Here is a 22,552-nt window from a genome sequence, read left to right as displayed (position 1 = left end):
GCTTTAATCAACATTAAAGCTCAACTAATGGGCCAGATACAGATCATGTTTCAGGTCATGATTTCTTTGTATTTCTTAAGGATATGACTTTCAGACACTGTTCATTTTCTGTAGATGTTTTTTAAGGCCTGTCATTTCCTCTTTTGTCCTCCACTTGTTTTTTTTTAAGGGCACACTCCACACCATGCTGAGATATGCAAACTTTTCAGCTAATAGCTCTTTGAGAATCACCTTGTTGAGGCAAAAATACAGTGTTGTGTCTGTCAGACTGTTATCGTTGACATTTTTTTTAGATTTACTAAAGAAGTGGGAGCAAATTATGTGTTTTTGTGCCTAAAGATACAATTTAAAATGAGTTCTTTGCTAAGTTGTCTGCTATCTGTAGACACAACACTTGTTCATCCCTCGAGTTAGGTGCTTCTTTTACACTTAGATGATTCATAGGTCAGATTTAAGTGGTTTTTGGTTTTGCAAACAAAAAAAAACATACAGTCAGGTATAAAAACTGGACTGAAAATGTGTGAAAAAGCAGCCAGTCTCCAAAGAAAAGCTTTGAAAGACCTTCAAAAAATCTGGAAAACTACTGCTCAAGACTACTTTAAGAAGTTACAGGAAATTCTGACTCCTTGGAAGCAAGATATAAAGAAATGAGACATGGCTTTGGCACAGAACTGTAAAAATGCACCATTAAAATTAAAGGTCAGTTAAAATCTCGTTGAATTATTGATTATTAAAAAGGCTATCTAACAATGAAATATAGTTTGTGAGCCTTGTATGTAGTAACAGGTAATAATTTACATAGAAGCAGCGTTTTACTGTTTGTTTGTTTTTAAATAAATGCATAAAATAAAATGCATACTTGACAGCAGCGCAGCTTCAAAATGGATCACCACAATCAGAGTCAGAGCAAACCAGAGCACGTGTAGCAGCAGTTTTTATTTAAACTCTCAACAGAAACATCGCTCATTTGCCTTTCCATGCCTTAGTTTTCTTTCAGTTTAGCCTGCCGTGAATAAATCCAGAGTCCAAACTGGGAGAAAGTAGAAACACAAAAAGCACGTTACACTGCGGGAAAAAATGAGTAGAAGTTGGCCCTGCACGGAGACCTAATTGGAAAATAGAACAGTGATATTCATACGTAAATCACATAACATGATGCAATAGAATTTAAGTCATGCATTTCCCATGAGATAAAATGTTTACTGATGAAAGTACGAGGTATTTCTTGGCTCACTTATTTGCTACATCCTTAGCAAGTGGTTGAATTTAATACTGCATAAAGACATGCGATTTCTTTAAAAAGAACAAAACAAACAAACAAAGAAAAAACAAACAATCTGGCTGACTTCAGTTTAGCTCTTCAACTAAAATACAGAGCACACAGATCCATGCCACACAATGTGCACAGTCACGTTGTAAAACTCCAATTAACAAAAGCTACAACACAATTCATAAGGCAAACCCCCACCCCAAAATAACACTTATTATAATTGTTTGATAATTTAAATAATGTCCAATTTAAAGCCTAATTTAGAAATGGCGTCATCACATAGTTTGTCCATAGGGTGGCTCCAACTCCAAAGCTCTCAGGACTGTGCAGGAGCACAAGAGTATACATCTCAGCTGGGTATAGACTGTATATAAAAGATAGATGGGGAAGCCAATGTGGAAGTTCTTTAAATAACCAGCAGGGGGCAGCACTGACTGTCAAAAGAGCTGCAGTTGTATATATATTTACAGGAAAAATGCCCTGGGCTCCCTTGCTCTTTAAGCTCAGCATATACTTCCCTGATTATTTTAGTATTTTAATTAAAATTATCATTAGAATTTGAAAGTAAGTGAGTCACATGTTGTTAGCCGATGACTGTGTGGTGTCTCTCAGTTTCAAAGTCAGATCTTCTTCTTCTTCATTTCACTAAAACAATACGTTTAAGACTTAAGTCGCACATTAGTTTACTAAATGAAGGGTGGCTTAACGAAGGCTCTGTCCATCCTTTATATAGAGTCTAACCGTGGAGTCAAGTGGGGTCGTGATAGTAAGTTTTTTGCTATTTTATGAAATATTTAGTGATGTTAAAAATGAATATATAACTGACATTTAACTAACATATTATGTTTCAATATCTTCAAAGAATATCACCCAATATATAGGTACTGAAAGTTTTTACTTTCTCATTTAAGTCCCAACAATATATTAATGACTGGGCTCTAATTGAAACAAAAGTTTGTGACTACAAGTGATATGTCATTGTCTCAGGAATTTTTTTAAATAAAATGCAGTATACAGCTGGTAGCATTTGTGAAGTTTAGAAAAGGCCAGAAATTAGATTGAAACGTTTTACATTTTAGGAAATACCCTTAACTGCTAGACAATAAACAATGAGAAACAGCAATGCTATCTGCTTCCACGTGTTTGCAGTCTCTATGCTATCTAAGCTCTGATCACCTGCCTGTTCAACAGATAACCACAAGAGTGGTAAGGATCTTCCTTTCAAACTGATTGGCTATAAGCAAAAAAGGGCAGCTCTTCAAATGTCCAACAATGGCTTTTGATATTAAAGAATATTTTATTTTTAGGTAACAGCTGCGAGTGTTAAATTAGTAGATGTTAAGATTTTTCCTGCAGAAGTTAATATAATATCAGAACAGCTTCATCAAGGCACGTTTGTGTGTGTGTGCGCGTATGTAAGTTTGTATGTGATAAGTCAGGCCCTGCATTTATAAAACTAGGCAAATATATATTTAAGTTTATGGGGGTCAAGATGTTAATTGCAGTCACTGGTTTTTACAAATTATGGCAAAAAAAAATACAGCGTGGTTTGACACACTATCTAAGAACCTCAGCACGGAGGCCATGCATGTTTCATTAGGATCCTAAAACAAGGCACAGGAAAAGAGGGAGTGGGAATTCAATTTGCATTGCAAGCACTGTCACAGGTCCTTGTTGTTCCTGCACCCCGTTGGCCTTCAGAAAGTCTACAGCCACATTACAATCCTTACTCTTTTCAATAACTCGGTAGCCTATTTACAGATTTACAAATAATAATAATAATAATCTGTTACCCTGGACAAAAAGAATGACCAACAAGAGGGTGCCAAAAGCAAAACAAACCACAGCAGAGACAAATATTCCTCCCCTATATTCTCCACGACTGTGCTGAAAATCTGTACACTGCCGTGGAATTGTTGGTGTTAGCTCACTGGCTGACATGTTGACACAGTGGTTTGAGTTTCCTTTCTGACGTGGCGTCATCGGCTGATTTGTAGTTGCTCTGACAAGCTTGCCAAACACAGTTCTGTCACCCTTCAGCACAGGGAATCTGAAGGCAGCAGAAAAACCTCTATGATAGCGCCACACTCAAGTCTGAAGCTCATCCCTAGTAGCAAAAAGCGAACAGGAGCAGAGCCCATGAATCTCTGCATGCACTGCACTTCCTCCTTTGCAAACTGCATTTTGGAGGAAATAAGCCTAGGAAATCAGCTCAGAAGCTCGGCAGCAGAAGCTAACTAGCTGCTTTAGATGGTGATCCGTCAGCACTGCCACTGCAGCAGAGTGTGCTGCCAGTTTTGGCCACAGTGCAGCCACTGGCTTCTGTGCTGTCACCACTGCAGGGGCTCGCGGGTGCAGAAACACTCTGGCCACGTTGTCTCTTCCTGTTCAGTTCCTCCCATTTGGCCCTGTTAGCTTTGATCATGTCAACCATCGGCTGAAGTTTGGGATTCAACTTGACCAGAGTCTAGAAAGAGAAAGAGGGGGGGAAAGGAATTAACACTTACAGTTGGCTACATGTGCTTACAACGGCAAGATACTGCTTAAAAACAAATGTTTTGAAATGCTACTTTTGCAGGGTTAAAGGGTTGACAGAAATAAATAAAGGATAAAACACCACAAGCAAAAAAAAAAAACCCAAAACACCCAAAAAGTTTTCGTAGTATACAGCCGGGACTGAGGAAAACTTCTTATTTTGCTTCCGCTTGTCTGGATTCAGGTCACAGGGGTAGCAGTCTAAGCTAAGAGAAACCCAAACATCTCTCTCCCCAGCCTCCTCCAGGCTATCCAGAGGGATGCATTCCCAAGGCATTCCCAAGCCAGCTGAGAGATATAATCTGTCCAGCATGTCTTCCTCATGGTCAGCAGCCTTCTGCCAACAGGACTCAGAGTCCCTCCCAAATGACTGACCTCCTCACCTTATCTCTAAGGGAGAGCCCAGTCACTCTTAGAAGAAAACTCATAGGGGGTATTTTTATTTGTTTGTCTGTCTGTCTGTCTGTTTTTTTGAAGAGGAATGGATCTTATGGACGAAACAAGAAACACTGCATGCTGAAGTGATGATGCATTATTCCTTAAAGCATGGCTCTGCTTTTTTGTTTATTTTCCCCTTAATAGGACTGTAATTTCTGCAATATAGACTGGCAACTTGTCTAGCGTGTACCCTGCCTCATGTCCCATGACAGCTGGGACAGTCTCCACCCTCTAGCCATCCGCTCTTCATTTCCCCCTCATGAGGAATGAATGGCTGGATGGAGCATAATTTATTAAATCAACTACTCCCAAAGTCAAGCGTACTGCAGGCCACTTAAAAACCAGAAAATCCCCCCCCCCCCCCCCCCCCCACTCTAAGCAAAATGCATAAGTGATGTATTTCCTTAAAGAGTTTTCCTTAAAACACATAAACAACACACGCTATTGGCTATAATATGCTAATGTTACACAGTCACTGGGACGCAAACTTCAATACAATAGCAATAATAATGAGTAATCTCACAAAATAACCGCTCCTATTCCCAGTTTCAATTAAGTTATTATATAAATAAATACGTTTATATAAATATTTAACTGTACATACGTGTGAGGAATGTCAAACTGAATTACTCCAGTACACATGCAGTACCTTCACAGCTCACCAGGGGCCCCTCAGCCCAATGTACTGAATGAATTGTCACCCTTTGCATTACAAAAAAACAAGTTCACATTAGGTCAAACCTTTACGTCAAACTACCGTAACTCTTGACCCGTCAATCAAAAAAGTTCTAATGGTTCCTGAAAGCAGCAACTCTATGCTTGTGATATTAGGGTCATTACAGTATAATCCCAGGCAGAGCACCACATTCAAAACTCAATAAGACAATTTAAAAAAACAGTGAAAACAACCCAAATGTCCAATAAAGTGTCTGTTTTCTGTCGAGCTCCGTCACTTACTCACTCACTCTCTCTTCCCAAGCAATTACTGTACTAACCGTAGCAACGCGCAGAGTCGCTGCTTTGAGGAAGCGTTGGAATTCTTAAAATAAGCAAATGGTTTTGGAGTTACAGATGTTTAAAAAATGCTGCAAAACACCCGTCTGATGTCAGCAACAGGTCAGGCTTCAGAGGGTTAAAACCCGAGGCTTAACCTTTTTTTAAATACCGTCTGTGTTTTAGCAAAAACTTTTTTTGGTACTTTTTTTCCTTTTTTAATAATCCAAACAAATATGAATTTACACAACAGAAGGCAAAAAAGCAAAATCGCATACATTGATGTATTGTTGCCAATATTTTTTGATACAGAATAACATTTTTTATTTAAGAGTAATGCTTTACAGCAGTTGCAGTACTTTGTTTTTGCACAACAGTGGGAACATTTTTTTTTTATCCAGATAGTTGAAATAGTATATACTTATTTATTTTTTAGGCTCAGACTGGGGCTAGAGAAGCTGCACATTATTCATCCACTGCATTACATGGGCAAACAAATGAAACAATACAGGGGGAGTAGCCGACTACAATAACAGCGACACACAGCCGGTTCATAGCTGCAGCCCATTAAATGGCTGGTTTCTAAAGATTAGAAGCACATGTATGACTGAGATTAGTTGCCTTTGTCATTTTTCTGCACTGAGCTGCTTGTGGCAATGTGGTCAAAGCTGTCACCCACTGTTTAATAAATTACCTGCAAGACAGAACTCTATTTTTCTAACATTGCCTACTGGATATCCAGGGCAGTCAGCCAGTGTAATTAGTTATTATTTCAATAATCTCTTTTTGATGCTGAACTTTAACAATTGAATATATGTCCAACTTACAAGGCAAGTTTTTTTTTAACATTCATATGGGAGTCATACAACAGCAGTGTTCCTTATGTCTGTTTCCTATTGTCAAGACAGGAGCGGCATCCACTGTAGGTAGGTAGATATTAACGTTTCACGTGTACAAACATATATGAATGTAACTGATGTAACTGGTAAATCAACTGGTTCTTTTAGTGCTTTTCTACTCTGAGCACTCAAAGCACTTATACACCATGGCTCATTCATTCATTGACACAGCACCTTTTTCTATGCTTAAGTGCTTCCCACCTATCATTCAGATAATGAATCTGAATGAATGTGAATGTGTATCACTCACAAACATTCACATGAAACAGAATTATCATATAAATGAGTTTTAATCCTTTTTCTCAAAGCAGTTGCATGCACCACATGCCTACATAACAGAGTTATTTTCACATTTTCTACAAAACCTGATGAGATTTGTCTCATCTGCAGGTTGAGAGAGGGGGCTTTTCTGGGGAAAAACATGTTCCCGCTTTCTACGCAGCAGAAAACCCTCTGTGGCATATCCTCACTGGTCTGCGCAGCTTCATTATTCCACTAAGGAAGACTCAGAAGAGAAGAGACTGTCATATGGTGGGGTAAGAAGAAGGGAAGGTTATATAATGGGGGGATTAATATTCCAGAAAATAGCGAGTCACCACCAGGAGAAGGAGATCAGCGAGATCACAAACGAGATCTCTTCCACCCACGGATAAAAACCCTGCTGCCTCTGAACTTCCTCTGTACTCCCCGTCGCAAGTTTAATTGGCAGCAGCGTGATCGTGAGCTCCATATCTGGATTCTCCAAACATCAGCTTTTTACACGAGCCAGTGTGAAGACAAACCCCCCACGCAGACGGCGCACAGCTTTGATGCTTTTTATCTACACTACCCTGGCAGTAACAATGGCGTAACCAGAGCCTGGCAAAGATTAGTCTGCTCGAACTTTTGACACTGATCCTGGGTTAATTTAGTAGATGCGAGGATGATCTATGGTTTGTTTTCTTCCCGTGACAACTAAGAGTAATATGTGCAATATGACAGTAAAAAGGAAGAGAGGTTGTGCTGTGTAGTCTCACAGTAGAAAAAGCAGAGGGAAAAGGCCCCGGTTCTATAAAACTGAATGATTTGTTTTATCCTCGACTCCTTTCACAACTCCTCTTCTGTCTGACTTTCATGAATTTAACTCCAGCACGTCTCATCTCTTAACAGACCTGATCTCACCAGTAAGTCAGCCTTTTTTCTTCCTCCCACACAGCCGCCGCTGCTGGCAGTGGGAGGGGCAGTGAGGCTCTGTTGATGTCATTCAGAAACACATGCACACGCGCATCACTGTACTAGCAAGGACACAGTATTAGCTTGATCCTAATATTTGCTCATGAGGGATCTAGAAATGAAATGAGATTTTCTTTCTTTCTTGCTTGCTTTTATTGAAATTTTTTGGTATTTAAAGAACCGAACGCATCAGTCCTTGCTAATTTCATTTGTGTGCGGCGAACAACGAAGAACACTGTCTTACTGAGACGTTTCAACCCGACTTACATCACAGCTTCATTCACGCACTCGACTACCTCTGAGCTTTCTCACACCCAGGAAGTGCACACTCACACTGCTATTCTCAAAAGAGCAGGATGCAACCTTGAAGTTGTTCCACAGCTTTCAATAAAAGAAAAAAAAAGTGTTTCTTTTTCAGTGAGAAATCTGTTGCTGCATAGAAAGTTGAATAGCTGTTGGTGACAGTTTCATTGCTGGCGTCAGTGGAGGACAATAACGGGCGAAGGACGGTGACTACTGATGTCAGAGGCGGATGTGTGACAAGCGGCACACAATGAAGGCCAGAGAGCGGCGGATCTTCAAGCGTTACCTCGTACAGCGGAGAGCAGATTCCATCAATCCATTCTAGCTGAAGCCCTGGCAACTCATCCTTCCTGTTTCGGTCAAAAATGGCCTGAAAGACAAAATACAGAATTTATTTACATCTATATCAGTGCTCACACTAGACAAACAACGGTTACAAGTTAGCATCATGGTCCCTAAAGTGCTGCCGTTCTTGCTTTTGTAAAAGAAAATTCTCATTCAGCTCTCAAGACAGCTTTATAACTTTATTTTCCATTCCGCCTCATTCTCCTGCAGCCGGAATTTAAGAGCCTCCACCGAGGCTGTGCTTCAGAGATAGTTACTGGGATATGACTTAGAAGTTAATATTTAATTTCCAACACCCACACACAGAGCGGTAAAGGTTTGACACAAGCAGCAGACCTGAGGCTACTGAATTAGTTATTTCAGAGAGGAGGCAATGTGGCCTGGCTCGATTACTCAACAGCCATTAATTGTACGTGGAAAGCTGTCTGTTTTCCCCTTTTAAGGACTTCCAACATAATTCAAGCTCAAAAACCCCTCAGTCAAACAGACAGTGCTCTTTTGCTAATTAAAAAAAAGGAAACATATTTTCTTGTAAAGTCCCGATACACCAAAATAGCGTTAATGAATAAAAAGGTCACATTTTGCTCTAAATGCAACCGGGGGCAGTTCTTTTCTTTTTCTTCTCTCCTTTTTCTGTTTTTAAGAATTACTGCAAGTCTGTCCACAGTTTTCTTTTTGGCACAGCAGCAAGGCAGTGGAGCAGTCAAGCTGACCATATGCTTTTCTCACACTATGGGACGCAAGCTCTCGTGTTTCCTAAACAGCCACTATGTGCAGCGACTGCAGCGAAAATCTATCTTCAGCATCATCAGCTCTTAGAGGTCAGCAGAGGGGAGAGAAAGTGCAAAAAAGCACAAAACCAGAGCTGGCTCGGTTTACTCACAGAGGGCGTGAGTTTCAGCTCCAGTCTTTCTCTGTCGCCCTGCTCAAAGAACTCGCTCGTCACCAGCTCAGCCACCTGAAGAGAGACAATTCAATAAGGTGCTAATTCAGTCAACTAAGTGATTAATCGCCAATTACGCCTCAAGTTATTATGTCTGTCAAAGAAAAGCAGCAGATTCCCACAATTTATATGCAGCGGCTAGTTAAACTTTTTTGCTTCAAAATGCTTTAAATGATGATTTGATTATGAATGCAGCGTATCTTTCTGCTGCTCAGCCATTTCAGCTCCACGTGAATGGATTTGAAATACATCCACACAAATGTCGCCTGTGTTACATATGAGCATGAGAGTTCACACTGTTTTTGTCACCTTTCGTGATATTTCCCAGGGCTTAGTGACAGCACCGAGATCACATGCTGTCATCATCATGGATCTGCGAAGACATATTTATTTTAAGAAGCATTAATAATCCCAAAAAATGTAACATAAAACCAAATTCAATCAGGAAGACAAAGACATACACGATTACCTGCACATGTCTCTATGTGCCTTCACATTCCAATTGTATTCTCCATTGCTGACCAGCTCAAAGAACATGTTTCTATTCCTGAATGAAAACAAGAAATCCTCATATGTACATGTAAATTACATAAATTCCACAAGGGGGCGATGTTACCTAAAAGAAACCCATAGTAAGCTGTGAACAGCTAGAGGCTCTGTAGCTGTCAGTGTGCTACACTGTCAGGGCTCTGTGGACATCTCACTAACAGTTTAATAAGCAGTGTTTTTTTTAGCGGTACATACTCAAAGTAAAGTGTGAGGTCTGTGGCCAGAATTGACTGTTTCAGCAGCTGCATGAGGTCGCTGTACTCTGTGGACGAGAGGTTGGAGAAGATATTGTGACCCTGTGGAGAGACACACAGAGACACCATAAAGAAAACATAAGCCACGTTTCTAAAAGCATACAAGTAGCCTGAAATGAATGATTACTGTCCCTGGACATTTTGGATAAGTACCATTCCTATGACCTGCTGTATAATTTTTAAGAGAAGCACAAACCTGTCGTCAGATATACAAACTAAAGCAGCTGACGTGATAGCAGTGTGGGATATCTTTACAAATGTATTACCCACTTAAATGTTTTTACCACAATAACTATTAACATTTGATATTTAGTCCCAAAATTTCAACTTCAACTCATCTAGGCTTGCTCACATTTGGCCTTTAATAAAAGTTTGGGCTAAATTTTGTTACAATCTACGTGTTAAAATAAGCATTTGTCAACTAGAAAGGTGGCACAGAGATCAAGGAAACTACTGTCAGTGTTGAATTGGAAGCGTTTTTGTTTTGTTTTTTACAGTCAAAGTTCTAGTTGGTTCCCAGCCTCTTTTTTTTTTAAATTTAAAGATTCTTTTAAAAAGAAGAATTCCAGTAATAATGTATACTAATACTACTACTAATAATAATACTTTTACTAATTAGAGCAGGGCGATATGACCAAAAATATTTATCACGATATACATTTGAAAATTTGCGATAACGATATAACTGACGATATAATTGACACTAGACAAAATACTTTACAACTCCACAACTTTATTAGTGCAAAAAACCCCATCAATGCATTTTGACTTAAACAAGCAGCTGCTTTTTATGTGCATTAAAGTTATATAAAAATTTAACAGTGCAAATGTAAATTTCTTGCTGACAGTTTAACCAAAAGGCATTTCCAGTGGAAATTCCTCAGCATAACCATGTATAATATCCACAAAACTTAAAAAGAGGTTATACACACACAATACGGCAATGTTATGTTGAAGCACAGTAGGTATCACTCCGCGAGGCTCCTGCCTACGATAGCCGTAATGCTGCGACAGTCCATCAAGCGGTGCAGCTTCGTAGCTTAGCAAAGTCGTACTAAAACATTTGACAGATTTTCGAGCGCCACGTACCACATAAAATCGTTTCGAGGTCAGTAAACACAACCAGAATTAATACATAAGGCACACGGGATTATAAGGGGCACTGTCGATTTTCAGAAAAATCAAAGGATTGATTTTAAGTGTGCTGTATTTTCCAAACAACACGGTAATAACGATGGCCCGCTAGGATGCTCTACCAAAAATAGTGCTTTGTTGTGTATCTGACCGATGAAAGCCAAACCAGTTCCACACCACTGAAGTTGCAGCATTTTTACAAACCAATTCTGGTTCATCCGTTTCATTCAACGATCCGCTTTCACTCTTCTCATTCTGTGTCACCGCCATGTGCATATGTAAACAAAGGCACTGCGCACGCACGTTTTACCCATATTCTATCACGATATTTCATTTTCCTATCGTTGCCCAAAGTTACACCAGTATTACCATGAACGGTATGATATAGCCCAGCCCTATTACTAATAGGTACTAATTCATATGTGGGGAAGCATATACAGAGCATTTTGTGACCAGAGAGAGCTGATAAACTGAAACAAAAACCTTCAGTTCAATTTTACTTATATAGCTCCAGATATTATAGAGCATAGGTGTCAAACTTTGGCCCGCAGCCTAATTACATTTGGCCCGCGAAGCCATACCAAATTACTATTAGAGCTGGCCTACTGGTATTATACAGCTAATATATATATTGTTTAGTATTAAGCTTTGCTTGTTCCATATTCAGTTTTTCAGCAAAACGTGTTTGAGTCCATAAGAAAAGATTCATTCTTATATCTGGAGGAATAAATATATTTCAATAAATATTAACGTTAGCCCGCAACTTTGTTCCAGTTTTGAATTTTGGCCCACTGTGTATTTGAGTTTGACACCCCTGTTATAGAGAGATATCAAGTGTATCTCTCTATAACAGGGGTCAGCTCCATCAGCCCTTTGTGTCAGCACCACAAAGGGCTGATGGGAGAATTTTAAAAATCAGGGGGTGTTTGAAGGGAGTGTGCTTACTACACCTGGTATTCACCCCTGTTAGAACCATTAACACGCCTAAATATCTAACCAAATTGTCAGTTCATATGGAAATTAAAGCCATATAAAACTACACCACCATAAAACGTTTCTGTGTTATAGAGAGAAGAGAATGAGGGAATGTGCAGTCCTATGAAGTCTTCACAAATTTGACGTGTGAAAGAGTCATAAAAAGATCTTATTTGGACAATTAAGCCATAACAGTAGAACACATAGTTAGAATATAAGCGATCACATTATATCCACTCTCCTCTAACGGATGGTTTGCAATTAGCAGAGGTTTTTAAATGCTGATCGTCACCGTTTTCCCTTTCGCAACCTGAGCACTGAACTCTAAAAACTGTGCCAACATGCTTGTAATTCCTTTCATCAGCTCATGGGTTCCTATGAAATATTGAACTGCATAACATCAGTAACACAAAGGACATCTCTCATTCTGTCACAACTGGAGCAGATGAAGGAAGGAGGCGACTGAAATAGAATGACTAGCGGGATCTGAGAGATACAAAGGAAGCGAGTGACGTTTAAAAGTTTACAATTTTATTAATGGTTTGCGCGGGCTGGCGGATTGAATTTGAGCTCCAGCTTCGACTTGAATTAGCCCTGCTGTTCATTTATATGCTAATGAACTAAGGATAACAGTAGTTCAACCCCAGTATCAACACACACCATTATGATATTCCAAGCAAACATTTGTCAGCTTACTGTGTTGTCAGCACCACGATAATGAAGCCTGTGGAAACTACCGCTAAGCTTCGCCTCAGCTGCTCCCTCAAAACGCCTTCAATTACAACTTCACGGAATCCAGTCACCTGGTAAAATGTCTCTCTCAACCAATTACCACCGAATCAATCATCTCGGTAATTACATTGATTTGAGAGTAGCGTGAGCTATTTGTTTATTTGTTCACATGTAGCAGACAATCCACACCACTTGTCTGCCTCCAAGCACTGTGAGTACAAACTACCCCCCTCTCCCCAAACACACACACACACACACACACACACACACACACACACACACACACACTGTTTTCTTTTATGAAAAATTTAGCATTTATTCATTTGGGATGCCAGAGAGTTGAAGAGCCACATTAGGTGCACAGGAGTTTGACAGCAGGGAAACACGTGACTTCTGCGCACTCATGGTAAAACGTAGATACTAGTCGTGTTACTTTAAGAGCATCCATCCTAAAGTCTGTGCTGGTTGGCTGACACCCTTACAGAGCCATACAAATTTTAGGCAAGCTTTCTTCTCGTCTCTATCCGGTCATTGAGTCTGACGTCACTAGCCGTATCTGGGCCTAAACTCCGCTGCAGGTCCATATATCAAACGATCACTATGGCATTACTGAGAGTTGAAAAACTGTCTAAAGTCTTTCATCTTTAATAAAATGATCAGCGTTCTGCTCTACCAGGTGTAACAATTGAGTTTAACATCCAGGCATCCATGAAAACGGAATTTATGACATTTAACCGAGTTAATAGTTAGCAGGAAGTTAGCTCGCTAGCTTCTATCTAAATACAATATAGCATGCCCTGACTGCGGGGTTTTGTAAACAAATTAAAATGTACAGCTCTGTTATCACTTCCAACATAAATGAAGACAGAAAACTAAACAGCAGTGACGTTTGTAGGGTTACTGAAGTTTGGCTAGCTGGTATATAATGATGTGCTACGTGACCGCTAGCGACACAGCTATGTTAGCATAATATAAACAAGCTAACTTTTTTTTCACTCGATAAAAGTTAACTTGAGTGTTCTCGGTGGTCAGGAACAAATGTAATCGCATGGCAGGATGCTGCAAAAGGACCAAACTTCAGCCAGGAGAACAACTGAGGTGGTTCTTTTCTGCATTTCCCAGCACCACTGTCTTTTACAGATGGCTATAGATGCTCACTGTTGGACCTCTGCACTGACTTCCTCCTTATGTGCAGAAAATCTGGATTTGGATTCATCACTCCATAAAATCTATTACCACTGATTTTTCAGTCTAGTTCTTGTGTAATTTGTTATACATCAGTCTTTTCTCCCTCTTTCCCATTTAAGAAGAATCACTTCTTGACAAAAACCCTTCCACTGAGACCATTTCTGATGAGGCTCCAGTGAACAGTAGATGGATCATCTGACGGGCCAGTTTCCTCAAATATATTAGGGACACACCATACTGAGATACCACACCATACTGAGATTGGACAACATTTAAGCTGATAGCACTTCTAAAATACTATTTATTAATACCATTTTATCTGTGGCAGTTTTTCATAGATTTAATTGAGTAAACAAAGGATTTATTTTTACGTCAGATACTAGTAACAAAGTGCTTAAACGATTTAAAATTGCTTCTCTGCTAATCTGTCCATTATTGGTCAACACAACACTGACTCATCCCTTGTGTGAGATGACTTTTTAATGCTTAATCATTCATAGATCAGTGTTAAGTGGCTTCAAAACAAAAAACATTCCTCTAAAAATATTCAGGTACAAGAACTGAACTGAAAATGAGTGGAAAAAGCAGCCAATGACCAAAGAAAAACATGTCTGGAGAGCTACTGCTCAAGACCACTTTAAAAAAAATAAATGTCTCTATTTGGAAGTAAAATATAAAGAAATGAGGGGTGGCACAAGAATTTTACACAGTAGTGTATTTACCAAAAAAAAGGTAATATCAGTCCTTTAAGGTCATAACTTTAACCTTCTATCACTCACTGTTCAACCTTCAGGATTAATAGGCATTGACATCTACTTCAGCAGGGAAACCATGAGTGTTACTAAAATTATTGCATTTAATTTTTGGACCTGGTGGTTCCAGGTTCCTGGTACTGTGCATGCTGCTGGCAGCTGGCATCAGTAATGAAATTAGTTTGACCATGTAAAATATCAGGGCAGTGAAAAAGATCTGCAGTGCAGATATTAACAGACTTTCAATATAATGAAAAGTAGCACAAATGTGAACATGCAATGCACTGAAATACAAGAGTGCTGCAAAAAATGTCTTTGTGAAGAGATTCTGAATGTTGGGTCTTTCTGAATGCTTTCTGTTTTGTCTGAGGTAGGCATTAGCAAACCGTTTATGGTAACTGCATTGCAGCAGATATAAGAACATAGCCCACCTCGCTCTGCAGGATCATGACAGCATGGTTGAAGTGGTGGTGCTCCAGTGTAGCAGAGGTCCCATAAAGCAGAGCGAGAGCTGAGCCCGTCCTGCCAAACACACACACACGCGCACGCATATTGGGATCAAAAACGAGGGATAACATAATCAGGATTCAACACATGCAGAGAAACTGATTGAGTTTGGTATGATTTCCTCACCAACCTGTCACCACGTGTTGCAGTACAGAAAACAGCTTGAGAGTCATATCCTAAACTACAGCAAAGACGGAGAGGTTTCACACTGAATAAGATCGTCGTTTAATTTAGCTTCTAAAAAGAATACTCAAGAGAAGTGACACAGCCACAAACGACGCATGCGAGCTGGATTTAAAATGCAAAAATATCCCACATTTTAGTGCCGTCTTTAAATGTTATTTATTACCCATGGTAAAAATCAGCATTTCTTATAATGAGGGTTTTACAAATGTGAATTAGTCTGGATTAATAGGTTGAGGTGTACATGCAATTGCAGCAGATCTGTTGGCTGCTCATCCATGATGTGTGTCCTGTTCCACCACATCCCAAAAGTGTTGTTGGATTGAGATCTGGTGACTCTAAGGGCCATTTAAGCACAATGAACTCACTGCTCTGTTCAAGAAACCAGTTTGAGATGATGTGACGAGAAGATGGGTACAGTGTGGTCATAAGGGGATGAGCATGGTTAACAACAATGCTCAGGTAGGCTGCAGACTTTAAACAATGCCAAAGTCAGTCCAAAAAATATAATTAAGGAAGCAGTACACCACCAGGAGTTTGAACTGCTGCAAGGCAGGTTGAATCCACATCGTCGTGTTGTCTGGCCAGCCTCCTCATCAACAAGACATTTTAACCCAACTGCTCACTTAAGAGTTTCTCTTTTTCAGATCATTATATCACTTTTCTTTCCCATTCTGATGCTCACTTTGACCTTGAGCAGATTTCCTTGTCTACATTGTCTAAATGTACTGGGTTGCTGCCAAGTGATGACATTTGCATTATCAAGCAGCTGAACAGGTGTTGGGCTGCTAAAACCAACACTACTGTGCCCAGCTTGAAAACACTGGGTGCATTCTGAAAGTCAAAATACAATAAAGGAACCCTTAAACTGTTGAGCAGCTGAAATCCTACATGAAACAAGAATAGCGAAAGAAATCTAACTTTCGAAGCAATCTCCTCAGCTGCTGTACATTTACCGTGTTATTGAAATAAAAACTGCAACAGCGCTGTGATAAATGCCCATTCTTTATATAAACATGTTGCCAGAACAACATTTCTCATATCATTTTCTGATATATTTTCGATCATGTTCCAACATTTTTGAAAATCAGCTTGCACTATAACAATCTTGATGGAAGCAGAAAATATTTATATTCAGTAATTTATTAGCTTTTTTTAATGCACCCAGAGTCAGCAATGTTTACAGTTTCTTCGTTAAGGAGACTCTTATATAAGCCTTAAACAACTTCCGACTTGACTCTTGCTGATCTGAGCTGCACTACTGCAGACTGCTGCAGATGGGAACAGCAGTGTGTAGATTGCAGTATGTTCGTATGTGTGTGTGTGTGTTTCCTTACTTTGCTTGAAAAGCGTTGTTGGTGCCCCTGTGGTCCAAGTCATGGCACACACATCCGACAATAAGGGCTAAGATCTCCACGTCTGTCAGAGTCTCCTGGAAACCTGCTGTCTGATTGGCACAGAGAACAGGAGGCAAATAAGAAATCACACACACACACAGAGACACACACACACACATTCCATGTGCTCCAGAGCTGCATCTATTACTCTATAATTTTATGAAGCTGTAAGCAGTACATTGAATAAAATGAAAAAAAAAAACCCCACTAAAACAGCAGCATCATCCAAAACTATATCCCTCTAAAAATGAGGGGACTGCAGTAACACAGCCAAACAGTGAGATTTATGGCTTGGATGAATGGATTCTGGAGGCCATGTGCTGAGTGAGTCACTATAGGTCATTGTCGGGATAGCGGCAAAGATAGCAAGGCCCTCAGCCTGCTCATTAAAGCACATGGGAGAAGAGCTGAGGGGTCCACAGGAGCTTACACACTGCTATTTCTTTCCCCTCTGCCAATAATCAATTCAGATGGGATGCCACCCATTAATGCTGCACTTGATTAAGTGAACTACACTGTGGTGTTTTATACGAGTTTGTGTGCATGTCTGTATGCATGTGTAATTGTGTGAGAGTGTGCGTTACCCCAAAGACCTGATAAATTAAAAGGCCTGCTGGAAAAGCAGAAGTAATTCTCTTGGGGTCTCAATTCAAGCAAACACAGAACTGGCTGTTTGTACAGTTAATAATATAGTGAGTCATCATTTAAATCTCTGTGAGTTCAACGTAGATCAAACTGAAATGTAGTATTACATAAAATAATACGATTTTAACAATCTTAACATTGATCATAGGGTCATTCATCAGCTGCCTAGTTGCAAGCTGGCTAGTTATTTCCATTCATATTCATGCCAGTGTGCAGCAAAGCTATTGCAACCTTATCTTTTAATGTCTCTCATTTATATGCTACGTTAACTTGATTTTCTGTACATCCAGCAACATCCAGGTCCGTCATTTAAATATACTTACTATCCTATCACATGTCAATCACCGGTATCCTGCGCTCCTATTGGTAGTCCTTTGGATCGTTTTCCTCAAAGTTTAAAAAAGTTTAACTCAGAATCCACCCCTTTCACATCGCCAGTGATTTTTCATCCATGGTTCGCTAAAGGCACTAAATGCCACTGACTTTCTATGGCCTCTGGTCGCCATGATTATGGTGGTGATAAAAAACTGTCCAACTTTGCTGCAGACATGTTCACAGCTTGGTCTGAAAAATCTTTAATTTCTTCACTAATGTAAACTGCAGAGAGGGATTTTTTTTCACCAATTTTATTTGCATTAAAGTTTAAAGTTGTGAATTACTGGGTTTCTTTGCCAACACCAGCACCTGTAGCCTGCTTTGAGGCTTTTTAGTGTGCTTCTAGACCTAGAATTTATGGTGTTGGTACCTTTTGCAGCATTTCCAAGAAGATAATGGGGAAAATAAAGTAGCTTGCTATATGGTTAACTCTATTCACTGATTGTGCAAGACATTTGTGCACCAGATTTGGGAAGTGAAGTTCATTGAAAATGACAGCGACTTCACGTGACATCAGATGAAATAACCACTGGTTCAATTCAATCCTTTTATTGTGCCTACTGGGAAGCTCGGTTTACAGACAAACTGTCAAAACTTATCCACCAAAAAGAAGGATAAGAAAAATGGTACAAAAAAAACAACAAAAAAAACTCAATTTGGTCCAACGAAGTGGACGCAATCAGACTTAAACTTTAAGCTGTGGGACTGAATCATGTGACAACAAAGAAAGGGTACAAAAGGGTGGTAGCAGGTTACCTAGGCAACCAGAGCAACTCAAATGTCCACTAGCAGTCAACCATCAGCACCAAAGTGACAAGTGGCAAAATCGCTTTCCCCTTTAGCACTAATCAGCAAAACAAACCAAACTGGCATTAGCTGATAAGTTAGCACTCACAGTCTTGTCTTGAGATAAGTCAATTTTGACACCAAGAAAACAGGATAGTACAATTTTTTCAGCTTCCCACGTAGAGTCTATGCTATACTATGCTAACACCACAGAAACCAAAGAATTCTCACACTCCTCCAACATGATTTTGCTTGGTACTAGCTAGCTACACACTGTGGCACTACCTGAGCAGTGACTGTCCTCTCTTTTTTGCATATTGGTGGTTGTCAAAATCATTAAGGTACAATATCACTACCTACCACTTTGGAGTGTCAGCCATTATCATATCTGTGCTGGTTTTTGCTGGTGTTAATAATATTAAATGTAGTAAAAAGCAGCGTGGTTTTTGCTGCAGCGCTTTTTGAAATTCTTCATTCTGTATTTTTTCGTGGCCCAAATAAAATTCCATCACGGATACAAACTTTGGTACGTTGCGTAGGGGAGACCGGGGATAGTTGTAACGTGGGTCAGTTGTAACACTTCCAATTTCTCCAATCAGGGCTAAGTTTCAAATGATGTGACTCATCCTGTGCATGCCCAACTCAGTTCTGCTATCACATGTGAAAAATCAGCACATTTCGTCAAACACAGACAATTTAACACGAAAAAAAGTTATTTGTATGCCAAAAAGTAAGTTTTTCTACTTTATTTCAATTTGTAATAGCATTATCTGCTTTGCAGTTAAACTCATCAAACTTAAATTATGTTATTTGTATGTCTATGAGGATATATTCTGTGTGGGTCTTTAGTGCTAATGTTTTAGCCGTTGGCTCTAATGTTAGCTAGTTCATGGCTATAGGAGTCTGGGTCAGTTGTAACAGCAACAGTCTGGGTCAGTTGTAACAATAATGCAGATGTTACAACTTACCACACTATTACTTTAACTTATATTAAACAAGTTGGGGCAACGACATCAGCAGAGAGAGGTTCACTGGTCGCATTTGTATATGCGGTTAATGCCATTGGCAACACAATTCCTCCACTGTTTGTGTTCCCACACATACATTATGCAGACCACTGTGTCAGAGATGGACCAGCAGGAAGTACTGGTAGTGAAATAAATCAGGATGGGTGCAAGAAACAGATTTCCTCATCTTTCTGAGGCACTTTGCAAACCACACCAAGGTAAGTCATGATAAAAAGTAATGGAATTGCGATGCTGGTGAACAACTACATTTTTTCAGCTCCATTGTTATGTTCAAAATTGGTGCAAGAGTTGTAGGTTATAATGCCCACTGAGCCAATGAGGCCAAACTCAAGGAAGACCAACCAAAATTAATGAAATATTCAGTTGCAGAAATTTCCATAATTTGTCTTTTTTGGGGGGTTGGAATATGTTCAAAAGCTAGATTTCTGCATTCTGTCACACACACACACACAGCTACATAAATGGATGTAAGTGCATTCATGTGTTGAATAAACAAAGATTACATGTTAATATTTTGTTAGTACCCTTATTTCATTGTGTTACATTTCACCCCAGGATATGTTACAACTAACCCAGACTATGGGGTTAATTGTAACATTTCACTCTTCGTGTTTGAGGCCATACCATGCATGGGTAATTGTGCTGCAGAGAAAATAGCTGCACTATTTAATAGCAGAGACATGTAAATACTTTGCATTACATTTTGAATCCACTACCTTAAAAGAGCTCCAATTTACAGACAGAAATGTGAAAAATGTTACTACTATCCCCGGTCTCCCCTACAGGTGATGTATGTTGAACATCATAGGTGAAAAAAAAAACGCAAATGTAGAATGTAACATCATATTTGCAGGTGGATTGTCAAATAAAGACTATTTATAGGAAATTTTTAAAAAATGACATCTGTAAAAATGGGGTTTTTTGTCTTCTAAATTTATTGTCATGGTCAGCTGTGCTACTGACAGTGAAGGATTAGAGGAGGACCCAAATGCAGATGTGCAGAGGCAGACTGCATTAACTGAAAGTGAGCTGTTTAATGACTGTTTATATTCAAACAAAAAACCAAAACATAAGGTCCAGAAGAGGAAATTCTAAATTATAAAACTACAGGAACATAAAAGCTTGAATAAGCAGTAAGACAAGAGGAACAAACACTCAAACTAAGGACAAAAGGAGACAGCGATTATATGTACACAGAAGTGCAATCGGGGAAGTGGAGACAGCTGGAGAGAGTGAGAAAGCTGAAGTCAATCATAGAGAAGAAGACGAGGAAAGTAAAGCTAAAAGCAAAGTGGAACGAACAACTAACTCTAAGATAGCGAAAACATATGGATATGCAACATAGGATGCATACAAACATATATGTAGATATACACTACGATCATTATAGCAAACAAATTATTTAATTAAGTTTTCCAGTTATCAATAGCAGTTTATATGGCAACAGCCCTCATATCGTCACTGCTGGTCAGATCAACTTTCTCAAAGCTTTTCTATTCTTATCTCTAACTGTATGTTGAAATGCAATGCCTTGATCTAACTGTGTTTAGAACAGAAAGTGATCAAAAATGAGCATGACCATTACCGTCAGCATGGCAAACATGCACTGGCAAACGTTGAATGCGTGTCTCCAGTTGTGATAGAGAACCATTCTGTAGTTTTTTCTGACAGTCAGCAGCCATCTGCACAGCGTCTGCAGGGTAAGACAGGTGGCGAGATGAGCACATGGGTCAGCGGTCCTCGTGCAGTTCCAAAACTGTTCGGGGCAATCTCAATCAAGTATTAAAGCAAAGGAATTAAGACAGGGAAACTCAGTGTCCTCACCTCATAGTCAATCTTAAATTTCTGCACCATTCCCAGTTCCATAAACATTCTCAAAGCTGCCGTTATCATGGCGTCAACATCCAGAGAGAAATCATCAAAGGAGAGCTTGTCGATGCCCAGCTCGCAGACTAGGGGGATGTTAGCAGCCTGTTTCGCCATGGCAGGAGGAAACATACAAGAAGAACAAGAGCAGAAATGAAGATGAAGAGGTCAGAGGATGTTGTGCGATTTTCAGATGTTATACGGAAATATAAAAACATGCTAATTAAGACCCGAAGCTTCATTTGGAGGGGTTTAAGATTAATGAGGGGGATCTACTGGAGAATTTCATTGTTGTTTACTTTCAGAGCTCACTGACAATTGTGGCAACAATAATCAGCAGCAGCTTTTTTTCTGTGGTATTCAAACAAAAATATAGGATTCCAATTAAGCATTTTCATATTGAAGCACATCTTCTATCTTTAATCGGTTCTAATGAGCACAACGTCTATCTGATCAGGAGATGCTCTTCCTGACTTGAGTCAGCATTTATAATTGAAGGATTTTGAGCTTTGCAGTCAAATATATCTTAGCAGAGTTAAAGTTTCTGTAAAGCTGTGTTTCTCTTTCCTCTCTATCTTCTGTAAAGCTGTGTTTCTCTTTCCTCTCTATCTGTCTTCTCTAACAACCACCATTGTTTCCTGCGCAAACATTTGCCTTTCTGGCCAGCAGGTATTCTTTAGATCTTAATTCATAGCCCCGGGGTTATGAAATGTCAGCCAGATTTGTTTGCCACTGCCTTTTTCACACCAGTGGAATCCCAGGCAAGCGTGCTCAACAAGGCTACTTATGTAGTGCAGAAAGTGGAGGGAAAGGCAGAAGCAGAGAGCAGTGCTGCATGAGGGGGCTGAAAGATCACACAGGCACACTAGAGAGCAGGGATCCTACTATGCAATAATGGCCACAGGGGAAAATCCTAAACATGAAAGTGCAGGAAAATAGGTCATATCTATTTTTCAGAAATGTCCTGCCAATTAAAAATGTAGTCATTTTCCATATTTTCATCTTTATCAATAATGCATTGTGAATGAATGCTTATTGATTGAAGTAATCCATTCCAAATGCTACAATTAGTTTAAATTCGCAGGGGACTTCTCAGCTCCTATTTATGCTTGTGCGCTGCTGCAGTTCTTTTGAAGCTGAAGTCTGCCAATAATTTCTCTCTTTTGCCATAGATTTTTTTTCCCTTCTCATTAAAGTTAATAAGAAATTGTTATTTAATTAGAAAAATATATATCTTAGTTAA

General features: G+C 39.5%; 1 protein-coding gene across 1 annotated transcript in view; it reads right to left on the bottom strand.

Annotated features, from left to right (window-relative positions):
* Nucleotides 1-917: 917 nt before the first annotated feature.
* The window catches only part of pde11a (phosphodiesterase 11a), a 52,314-nt gene continuing 30,679 nt past the window's right edge, over nucleotides 918-22,552 (bottom strand). The window contains exons 11-20 of the mRNA XM_085433948.1: nucleotides 21,268-21,414; nucleotides 21,029-21,136; nucleotides 16,550-16,659; nucleotides 14,954-15,044; nucleotides 9,683-9,783; nucleotides 9,408-9,485; nucleotides 9,248-9,311; nucleotides 8,879-8,953; nucleotides 7,937-8,020; nucleotides 918-3,737 (exon numbers count right to left, since the gene is read on the bottom strand). Coding sequence (XP_085290074.1) covers nucleotides 3,504-3,737; nucleotides 7,937-8,020; nucleotides 8,879-8,953; nucleotides 9,248-9,311; nucleotides 9,408-9,485; nucleotides 9,683-9,783; nucleotides 14,954-15,044; nucleotides 16,550-16,659; nucleotides 21,029-21,136; nucleotides 21,268-21,414 — 1,092 coding nt within the window. The 3' untranslated portion in view covers nucleotides 918-3,503. The remainder of the gene's footprint in view (nucleotides 3,738-7,936; nucleotides 8,021-8,878; nucleotides 8,954-9,247; nucleotides 9,312-9,407; nucleotides 9,486-9,682; nucleotides 9,784-14,953; nucleotides 15,045-16,549; nucleotides 16,660-21,028; nucleotides 21,137-21,267; nucleotides 21,415-22,552) is intronic.

Source organism: Copadichromis virginalis, linkage group LG16 (assembly GCF_057382275.1).
Source record: "Copadichromis virginalis isolate Kocher_CV1m ecotype Utaka linkage group LG16, C_Virginalis_male_GT1.1, whole genome shotgun sequence".
Classification (NCBI taxonomy): domain Eukaryota; kingdom Metazoa; phylum Chordata; class Actinopteri; order Cichliformes; family Cichlidae; genus Copadichromis; species Copadichromis virginalis.
The sequence above is the reverse complement of the archived record's forward strand: the minus strand, read 5'-3'. Positions and strand labels throughout refer to the sequence as shown.